This window comes from Triticum dicoccoides, chromosome 5A (genome assembly GCF_002162155.2).
Source record: "Triticum dicoccoides isolate Atlit2015 ecotype Zavitan chromosome 5A, WEW_v2.0, whole genome shotgun sequence".
Taxonomy (NCBI): Eukaryota; Viridiplantae; Streptophyta; class Magnoliopsida; order Poales; family Poaceae; genus Triticum; species Triticum dicoccoides.
In genome coordinates, this window is record NC_041388.1 from 693,345,682 (window position 1) to 693,356,286 (window position 10,605).

Below are 10,605 nucleotides of genomic sequence, written 5' to 3' on the forward strand. Positions count from 1 at the left end.
TAGATACATCCATTTCTGCGACGAGTAATTTTGAACGGAGGGAGTAACTACAAAGCGGCTTTGACCGTCGCTTTGCACATTTTTTTAGGCATGTCTTTTTTCCTGTGGAAAAACCGGCCAGAAAGCCCAAATAAACAAACAAGGCCCACTATTTTCTACGCGTGTCTTAACGCCTGCCGGGCCGGTCGGTTCGCGCTGGCGCCGAGCCGCCGAAAATGGAACGGAGCCCACAGGCCCGTGAGAACCCTAGCGAAGAAGCCCCCCCCTCCTCTCTCTCTATCCGGCCGCACCCTCGCCACCGCGCTTTCCCTCCCCAAAACTTCGACCCGCCTCCTCGCCGCTCCCGTCCGTCCGTCCTCGCCGCGCCTCCGCTGTTCCCCCCGGGTTTTCAGGTACGAGGTCCTCTCCGTCCATCTCCTATCGTAGTCCCGCCTGCACAGTCTCGCGGGACGACGCGCCGCCCCTGACGAGCAGCAGCCGCCGAAACCTAGGGTTTTCTCGCCGCGCGGATCTCTCACTGTCGCCGCTGATTCGGTTTGCTCCGCGTGCAGGTCGCCGACCTTCGCCCCGTCAGCCAGCCGTCGCGTCCATGGCGGAGGTAGCGCCCGTCGATGTAAGAATCCACCAGCTCTCGCAACTTATTAGAGCCGCAGGCCCTCCCATGCATCGCAGCAGCTTACTGACACGGTCGTTGGTTCTGTCTTTGTGTTGCTTGCAGCAGGGGAAGAAGGAGGAGGAGGAGTTCAGCACGGGGCCCCTCTCCATTCTCATGCTCAGCGTCAAGAACAACACTCAGGTTGGTTTGGTCGACTTCTTGCTTCTGTTGATTCAGATCTCAGCTTAGCGCGGACATATATTTTCTGTAGTAGGAGTAGTACTAACTGTTTTTTCTGCATATCTGTTTGAACTGAACACCTGCCCTTCTGGAGTGCTGGTGTTCTCGGTTGTGCGTGCACTTGCTTAAAAACCAATCGACCCAGTTGCCTCTGATCCTGTCGTGCAAGCGAACGGTAGTTTCCCTCCTAGTGCTACAATGCTAAGCGCACCATCGCGCAAATGTGTGAGTAATGAACCATCGCGCAAATGTGTGATAAATGCACAATCGTGTGATGATGAGCAAATATGATGGTTTCTCTGCACCCTTTCGTCAACCAATTGCCCTTTGTCACAATGTCGCCCTCTTAGTACTGCAAAGTTAAATGCGTCAACACGTAACATGTTATCACAGATTTTACCCTGCTTGATGTGTTTATGATTGCAAGCAAACTGGTAATTTTTTTCTACTCAGTAACAATTGTAGAAAAGCTAGATCTCTAGGCGACTTCACTTGCACTGAAAGTAGTCTCTTTGCAGACTTCCATCAATTGCCTTTGGTAATAGTGCTGCTACTCTTAATACTGCAAAGTTCAATGCATCATCGTGTATAATATACTAGTAAATACTATAGTTTCTCTGCAGCCTTTCCTCAACCAACTACCTTTGGTAATTGTGTTCCCTTCTTCATGCTGCAAAGTTAAATGCACCAACACATATATAAGTATTTAGATTTTAGCTTGCTTGATGTGATTATGATGTAAACTGCAACAAATACGAGAAAAGTAGACCTCTAGGTGCTGCACTTGCACTGACCATAGATGAGTAATTAGCCATAGTTTTGGTGCAGCCTTTCGTGATATGCCTTTGGTAAATAGTGTAGTACTGCAAGGTTAAATGCACCATCGTGTATATAAATAGTTATTAAGTTTGAACTGTAGTTCCTGTGCAGCCTCTCATCAGTTTCCCTTATTATAGTGCTACCAACTTAATACTGCGAAGTTGAATTCAGAATCGTGTAATAATAAGTAAATACGATAGTTTCTCTGCACCTTTTCGTCAGTCAATTGTCCTCTGTAACAGTGCCGCCCTCTTTGGTACTGCAACGTTAAATGCATCAAGGTGTAAGGTATCAGTAACCAACCATCTTGTTGTCACAGATTTTAGCTTGCTTTGTTTGCTTATGATGTAAATTGCAATAAACTGGTTTCTTTCTTCTACTTGGTAACAAATATGGGGAAACCTAGATCTCTAGGTGACTGCACTTGCACTGACTGTAGCCTGTAGGTGATGTTTTCCATGTTACAAGTTGTTCTAATGATGTATCCTCTCTTCTGCCTTAGGTGCTTATCAACTGCAGGAACAACAAGAAGTTGCTTGGTCGCGTGAGGGCATTTGATCGTCATTGCAACATGGTTCTTGAGAACGTCAGGGAGATGTGGACTGAGGTGTGTGGTGGCAACAACATCCCAGCCCCTAAATGCACCGTTTCCTTGTCTTGTCTTGTGTTGCTGCGTCCACTAACATCCATTCCGCTCGCTACAGGTTCCAAAGACTGGTAAAGGCAAGAAGAAGGCTCTCCCGGTGAACAAGGACAGGTTCATAAGCAAGATGTTCCTCCGTGGGGATTCGGTCATCATCGTCCTCAGGAACCCGAAATGAGTTTGACGACTCGGCGTAAACCAGAAGAGTCTGTTTTCGCTATGCTGCTGTTAGTTTGTATGCCGAATGCTCTGGATCAGGGAGTGTGTAAGAGACAGTTATCAAGCAAGCATTGCCTGTACTGATTAATGGTTTGGTGCTGTAGTCTGGATGTTATGAATTCACGTCTTTGTAGTATCTAATCTAACAACGTGCACTGGTAGCCTCTGTTTGGATCATCAATATGTCTGGTCTGCTGGAGAGAGTTTTCAGTTTCAGAATGTTTTGTTTGCGTTCCACTGAGTTTGTGAATCTGTAGTTGCCCATCCCGTCGTATTGCAATATGATATATTGATTGTTCATATCATATTGTTGTGCAATCCATTTGCATGGTACCTTTTGGATGTCAAATCGAAACTGATGTGCACACGACATATAGGGTGAACGACCCTTGCACGATGGTCCATCCAGCGGTTTGCAAACAACTTTTGCTTTGCATGGACGGCTTGAATGGGTTGTCGTTCATAAATCGTCTACGTACTGTCGTCTGTATAGCAGTGCTGATGTCAAATAGCGAGGGCTCCTTTGTTGCAATAGAATTTCATGGGATTTTTATCCTCGGGAATATTTTCAATTTTAATCCTCACTCAGGAGTCATTTGCACTGTATTTGGAGAAGCATTTTCATCCACTCAAACCGTGGAGTTCGTTTGCCACAAATTTCTCTTACAGGATACAGGAGTAATTCCGTGCTTTACTTTTTTCTATATGAATCAAAAGATGCCGTTTAGGTGTCTTTTTTCAAAAAAGGAAAAGAAAATGACGCCGTAAAAACGTGGCCGAAATAATGAAGCAGAAAATCAATGCACCATTCACTTATATAGATGCTGAATATACTCATTCAAACATCCAAGGGTCCATAGCTCAGTGGTAGAGCAATTGACTGCAGATCAATAGGTCACCGGTTCGAACCCGGTTGGGCCCTTCTCTTCTTTTATTTTTTTATCTTTTTTGCAACGTTCTTACACCTTAGTTTTTTTTAGGGGAAAAAGAAAATTCTTACACCTGAAACTTCCCAAATGACTTCACTCATTCTTGCACCTTAGTTAGTCTAGCATGTATGCCCCCATTCCCAATGGATATACAGGGGAAAACATGTGGGTCCCAATTCCCAAATGGAAAAACAGGAGAAAACATGGAACAAACTTTGTCAACACAAAACAAAAGGAGACAGTACCTGAAATCAATGGAGCTACTAAGATAGACAGATGATGAGACTAATGACTTCACTCATTCGTTCGTTCGTTCATACATCTGATTCAGCAGCTAGCATGAATGATAACCTTAACAGTAGTACACTGTACCAGCAATGAAAGAGCAATGCAGATTAGGTGAGGAACTAGTGATCGATTGACTCCTTGCATCAAGGGAGGAGGATGTTGGTGCTGACGCTGCAGGATTTCACACAAGACATAGTTTAAGATAAGACATGAACGATGGCTCATGTCGATCGCGTGTAATCATTCTACAACTGAAACTAATGCTCTCACTCATTGGTGGGTGGTATCACGTGGGTGAGAGTAAACCGCCGAGAAAAACAAAACCGCTTTCAGTCATGATCGACGAAAACAATCATATTTTTGATAAAAGGGGGCGATTGTATTGACTCTGCTAACGTTGAATCGATCTGAAACAAACATAAAGAGTTCATGCCAGTTGTCGGGCATGTGTTCGTAGGAACAACAGGTATGTATGTATGAACACAATATGACAACAGTCAAATATCTAGGTCATTTTCTTTGTATACCAACATAGGAAAGTATAAGCTCCTGGAATCCAACCAATGCAAACTTCATTAGAATTTGCTTCGGTACACCCTTGAAAAGGTTGTTGCCATATTAGCCTGCAGATCAAACATATTTAATAGATTCATTTGGATACACAGGTCTATATTATCCTTTTTGATTGAAGGGGCACCTTCTAATCTTCGCCTTTAATCTGCATTGAAATCCATAACAAATGGTGAGGAATTAAACTAGACTCTTGAAAATTTAGCTTCAAATGTACGTAGTTAATGATTGCATTTGGTCCACTCTAATGCACAGCTTTTATTCCTTTGGTTGAATTACATTTGTGATAAATATGCATGCACGAAACATTTTTTTTCTACGTAGCTAATGTACTTTGAGAAACAAATGTATCAAATTATATATGATTCTTTCCCTATAACGAACACTCATTCCTATCTATTGATAGAAAAGAAAGATCTTCGTCACCAATAATAACTGTATTACTATGAAGAAATATGGAAAAAATTGACGCGATTATGTCATATGCAATGTCGATTCTATGGATCGAATTATTGTATTATACAATGGTATCTATGTCTGAAATGTGAGTATTCAAAAGGATACTAACAAAATACATGCATTGTATTTTATGTATCTGGTTCGAATGAACTTTTGACCCGTGAACATATAAAACGCGGTCGCCTGTTTTCATGGTAAGTTGCAACCTATTTCCCCCTTCCCTTTCCTAGTATATTCAGGCATGTATGTAGTATGTAGAAGAAAAATGAAAAACACACAAAGCCAATAAAAGCCGGTCTCCTAGTATATATTTAACCCAAGAATTCACAAGAAGTCCATTAGTGGAATCTTTAAAAAGACTTGTATTTAGGAAAGGAGGGAGTATATATTTTGAATATATGTTTTTTCAATATCAAAATCCTTTCCGAGAGTAAAATAAAAACACAAGTACCATAGAACAACACTCCTGTCTTTTCACAAAAGAAGAAGAAGCAAACATGCCACATTTCCCCACTATCAACCTCTGAATTAAGGATTGTTAATTAATCATCACAAAGAAAGCCTACCAATTTCAATTAATTCCTAACAAAGGGTCCATAGCTCAGTGGTAGAGCAATTGACTGCAGATCAATAGGTCACCGGTTCGAACCCGGTTGGGCCCTTCCATTCTATTTTTTTTTATGTTCCCTTTTCTTTTGGTTAAGTTTGCCACGTTATTAGCCTACCATTTTTATACTACGGTAAGATAAGAAGTGATCACGTCATTTCAAACCACAGAACGTGTGGGTCCAAACTCCCAATGGAGTAAGAGATAACGTTCATGGAACAAGTAGTTTTGCCAACACAAAACAAAAGGAGACAGCCCGGTACACCTGAAATCAATGGAGCTAAGCTAGGGAAATGAGTGAGATAATGACTATGCATCTCATGGATGAGCATGAGTGAGATCCTTAACAGTAGACTGTATACCCAGCAAAAGAAAGAAAGAGCCAGATTAGGTGAGGAAGTAGTGACTGACTTCTTGTAGGACTTAAGGAGGATGTAGATGTTGGTGCTGACGCAGGCTCAAGACATCACTGATGGATCATGTCGATCGTTTGTAATCATTCTGCAACTGAAACTGATGCACTCACTCAAGGGTGGGTTGTATCACGTGGGTGCGAGTAAACGATCGAGTACAACAAAACTGATTTCAGTCGCAATCGACGAAAACGATCAGATTTTTGATAAATGGGAGATGTTATTGACTCTCTTAACGTCAGATCGCGAGGCCAAACAAACATAAAGAGTTCATACACACCGATGCCCGTTACTTGGGAAACAAAACTGCATTCAAATACCCAAGTCATTTTTCTTGTTTTGGTACTAATTGTATTAGTTTCAGGTCTTGATACTGGAAGACGGTGAGGCCCTATTATTGCTTAATATACTTTCCCCGCTACCTGAAATTATCCGGACTCGATGAACTTATCCATGTATAGAAACGACCAAAGGCGATCATCCTCCTACGTACGATCCTTTCTGTATCGTCTCTAGCTACTCTTTTGTTTTGTTTCGAGACAGACAATGCAAGCAAGTGGTAAAGACTGACAGGGAGCGAAGCTGCCAACAACACAATCACCCTGCATCATATCACCACCGCATCCATCATCTGCATGCATGCAGCCAAATCGATCGGGAGGTGCAAAACTAAAGGCACCGTGAAATCTGACGCTGCGTGCACTTACGGCAATACATGTTAAGTCATCGATGGGACTAGACTAGTACACACAAATTTTCAGAACCTAGCATATATAGGTTATCTATATATCGATCGATGTAGCCCGTCAGTTTAAAAGCGTGGGTCAGACAGAAATACAGAATGTATACTAGCTAGCTAGGATTTAATGAGAAATTACTGTAATTAAGAAAGATGGGCACTGAGAATAAGTTTTGTGAATAGATCTCTCTTTCTGCTTGCTGTCTGCCCAAAGGCGATTAGTGTGGATTTGGTCAGTCGCTCTTGTCTGTGCAACGTGTAGACAGTACGTTGGATCGATCAGAGCCTCACGGAGCTATATGTGCTTGCTAGCTGCTAACCCCCATGGGATCGATCGGAGGCTGTGATCATCCGACATGTTCAGTCGCCGGCCGGCTGGTCGAGCTTGCATATGCCTAGCTAGTAGGAGTGCAGATAACTACTACAAGTTGGACGCATTTGCTAGCTCACTAGCTGACCCCTTTTTCTCTGGAGATTAATTAGTAGAAGCATTTCTTCTCCTTCATCGCGGTAGCTAGCTAGCGTGCTAGATTGGTCATGCCTGACGTATGCATGCCGAGAGGCAGAGTGCCCAACTGTCTGTCTGAAACTCTCTCTGCATACCACCATTCTTAGCTGATCGATCGAGCATGTACATTTCCTAACTCCTTCCTTGTGCTAATTACCAACTGAATACATGCTATTTTCCAAATTAGGGGCCCCGGCCCACTAAAATCTACTCCCTCCGCCCCATAATATAAGACCTTTTTTGGCACTGGTCTTATATTATGGGGCGGAGGGAGTAGATCAGCCCGATAAAATCATGAAATCTCATAGGCTCAGTTTGACTTGAATGATATTATGTGTATAAAGTTTGACCCCACATTACAAGTGGACGAGGAAAACACCATTTATAAATATATATGTGCTCCAATCCTTATAACACGAGGAAAGAGAGCAAGAGCGCACACCCACCCACCCATCTGACTCACCCAACCAGACATGTGTCGCGTAAATCGAGCTCGAGCTAGTGGTACATACGCTACCTGTCAGAAGAGTCATTTGTTTGCTAGTGTAAATCTCTAGGTATATGTGTCAATATATGCTTGAACTTGTTGATGAAACTTTTCTTATGAAAGGATACATAAGGAGAGCTTACGTAGAGGAAGGAGGAGCAAAAGGACTTCCCAACCCAACACGCATGGTTCATATGCAAAAATGATCGATGCCTAGATGTAACTGTGATATGCTATTGTACTCATCATGTTACTATATTGGAATTAAGCTTAATAAAAGGTGTTTAATATCCTATAAACTAGTTTATCTGTCCCAAAATAAGTGTTGCTGAACGGATGGAGTACTACTTTGAATACACAATCGAGGAGGACAAATCAGATCATGCGTTTGAGTAATTAACTATCCACTTGCGGTAATTAGTAGCCGCCTTAAGAACTACTACTAAATGTAGATATTTCATGCATGTCGATCGTTAGCTAGATAGTGGGCTGGGAGATCCATTCCACTTGGCGTGCTGCTTGCAGGGCAACATGCATGCACGTATGCCGTGGTGTGTGATATTTCCGGTTCCAGCAAGTTGAGCCAGCTTTTGCTCTTAATTGGCAATTTGGTGATTAGGTTCCCTATTTTATATGCTCACTACCTAGACCACTTGGGAAGCAGTGGAATTAATCAATCGATTAAATAATTAAACAGTGGTTGCACTTTTTAACCTCATATTGCACTTAGCTAGAGTATAGTGGATCTTCATACATATGTTCAACCACTTTTTATTAACGGATATGACTAGTGATCGAGCTTCGCAAAAGCACCACGTACTTAGTTAAGGAACTCGTCGAAAAGGGGAGCTTATTTAAGAAATTAGTACCAAACAAAAGCATGCCACAAACAAATTAAAAGGCCCAGCATGAGATTTAGGTTTCTTTTGTTGTCTTGGCCGCCCCGTGGAAGTGTAACCGTGCATGCTCACACTTTCCAGAGATCTTTCCAATTTCTTGGTACACCATAAATATGAAAGTAATAATAAATCTTGGTCTAAACTCCCTCCTTCTAGATGTTTATGTCACACCAAAGTAAAAAAAAGGACTTCTATAGCAAGGGAGGACGGATCTTGATGCAAAGCTGAATGGCCTAGATAGAAGGATGAGCTAAAAAAACACTCTGGTCAGTTAAGCCTGCCCCTTTCGTTCAAAAAGGCGATAAAAACCCTAGAGTTTGACATGTGGAAGAGATGTGACATTTGGTGGAGTAGTATATATTCTTTTGTGCCATCCATGGTTGCTTGCATCATGGCAGCACACACTTGGATCGTGCCGTACACATATATGCCACGCCCCATCACGAAATGTTCCACGATGGATGCCAGACCGACACATCATCCTATTTAATCATATCGCGTTAGCTCTCTCGTGCGTCTATTGCTGGCCAGCGCCAATCGCGTGGGAGTACCGGCTGCACCCCCTTCTAATCAATCGCGCGGTTAACTTAATTATACTAGTTAAAAGATTATCAACATGTTGATGAAAGGTTGAAGCTGACACTTGCCTAAAGTGCATATAATGAAAGAGAGCAGTCGGCTGGAGCCTGATTAACATCTGTACTTTAGCTAGCAGCTAGCTCTGAAAGTGGCAGTGTGAGTTGATTAGTCGTACTTCCTTCGTTTCAAATTACTCAAAGTTCTAGTTTTTCTCTAAGTTAAGCTTTTATTATGTTTGATCAAGTTTGCAGAAAAATATGCTAATATCGGCAATATTAAATTAGTTTCATTAGGTTTTTCGCAATCTCAATATATTTTCATACTATACATATTCAATGTTGTCGATATTAGCATATTTTTATACATACCTGGTCAAAATTAAGGGCATCTTTGATTCACAGGATTTTAAAAACACATGAGTGAAAGAAGTCATAGGATCACACGATGTCATGCCCTTTTGAATCCTAGATGATTTTGGCTTGTTTCTAGGAAAATGTTCAAGAGTCATAGGATAACACGATGTCGCGCCCTTTCGAATAATAAAAATTCTTAGGGATTCCAAATGTTCAAAATTTGTTGGAAAAACCCTTCAACTCAAAGAGGCCCTGGACAGTAGAACTTAAGACAACCCAAATGATAAGTGTCACACGTGTGGCACGAAGCACTCTGGGCATAAAAAACGTTCTGAGTTGCCATGTGTTCATGCTATACATGTGGCACTTATCAGGGCCCTAAGACAAAGCTAGAAGCAGTTCCAAGTATAATTGATTTACAACAAAGGGAGTAATATACACGGGGCTGAACTGCTCCATCTGTCAGCTGGTTTAGCTTGAGGCTCCAACGATGGCCTAACTAGGCAGCTAATCAGCGCCAGCGCACGATTAGCACCGACGAGCACGCGCTAACCACTGGTGCCTGACCGTGAGTCGTTAATCCCCCCGTCCTAATCGTGCCAGACCAGCCGGAAAATCATCATGCAGTAACTAATATACTAGTGGTATATATGTGGTTTTGTGAGAGGAGATGGATTAGGGTTTTGTCGATCAGCCTTTTTGACGATGCGAGCAAAGTGCACTACCTTGACACCTTTTGGAACGGAAGCACACACTCCATATACAGATATACTGTTTGGAGATGATCGAGCGTCGGCAGCTCCGTGGGGAGTGAAGGCTCAGGCGGCCTAACTTTGCCCAATGTCAAGGGTTGATCTATCTGACAACACCCTTTTTGACAGAATTGATCCGCGATATTTGATAGACTTTTAGGCAGATCATTTCGAGGATTGCTTAGTTTATCACTAGGATGCATCTGAGTGCCTGCATCTTTACCGCGTTTCTAAATAAGTGACCTAGCTATGAACAACTGCACACAATGAGGATGCATTTGGATGTTCGATGAGTAATGAGCATCGTGATGCTTTATTGGGTCGCCGCGGCGCCCCTACTACCTCGGTGGCGGGCGGCGACAAGCAAGCCAGAGGGAAATGGCATGATCAAGAGGGCCGGGTGAAGGGGGTGCCCGCGAGGAGAAAAGAGAGGGAGGGGCGCCGATGAGACCACATCGACAACAAATAGGTTTGGAGAATGTTTTGTGTGTGTGTGTGTGTGTGGG

General features: G+C 42.7%; 1 protein-coding gene and 2 non-coding genes across 4 annotated transcripts; all 3 read left to right on the top strand.

Moving 5' to 3' along the window:
* The first annotated feature begins 241 nt into the window (after positions 1–241).
* On the top strand, positions 242–2,753 carry LOC119304237 (small nuclear ribonucleoprotein Sm D2-like). Of its 2 annotated transcripts, none has more exons than XM_037581405.1 (5): positions 242–392; positions 552–613; positions 719–796; positions 2,157–2,261; positions 2,359–2,753. In XM_037581405.1, exons 2-5 carry the CDS (start codon positions 590–592, stop codon positions 2,473–2,475), a joined length of 324 nt encoding a protein of 107 aa, XP_037437302.1. In that variant the 5' UTR covers positions 242–392; positions 552–589; the 3' UTR covers positions 2,476–2,753. The 2 variants fall into 2 exon arrangements, with proteins under 2 accessions (XP_037437302.1, XP_037437303.1); XM_037581406.1 differs by having other exon boundaries at positions 722–796.
* Positions 2,754–3,366: 613 nt separating this feature from the next.
* On the top strand, positions 3,367–3,438 carry TRNAC-GCA. Its single transcript has one exon. It is a non-coding gene; the product is annotated as a tRNA-Cys (tRNA).
* Positions 3,439–5,352: 1,914 nt separating this feature from the next.
* Positions 5,353–5,424, top strand: TRNAC-GCA. Its single transcript has one exon. It is a non-coding gene; the product is annotated as a tRNA-Cys (tRNA).
* The last annotated feature ends 5,181 nt before the right edge of the window (positions 5,425–10,605 follow it).

Bases quoted from the DNA above. Each gene is read 5' to 3' on its own strand.
- LOC119304237 (XM_037581405.1), top strand. From the start codon at position 590: ATGGCGGAGGTAGCGCCCGTCGAT. The intron at 797-2,156 runs GTTGGTTTGGTC...CTTCTGCCTTAG, and splicing joins GCGTCAAGAACAACACTCAG to GTGCTTATCAACTGCAGGAA. The intron at 2,262-2,358 runs GTGTGTGGTGGC...CGCTCGCTACAG, and splicing joins TCAGGGAGATGTGGACTGAG to GTTCCAAAGACTGGTAAAGG.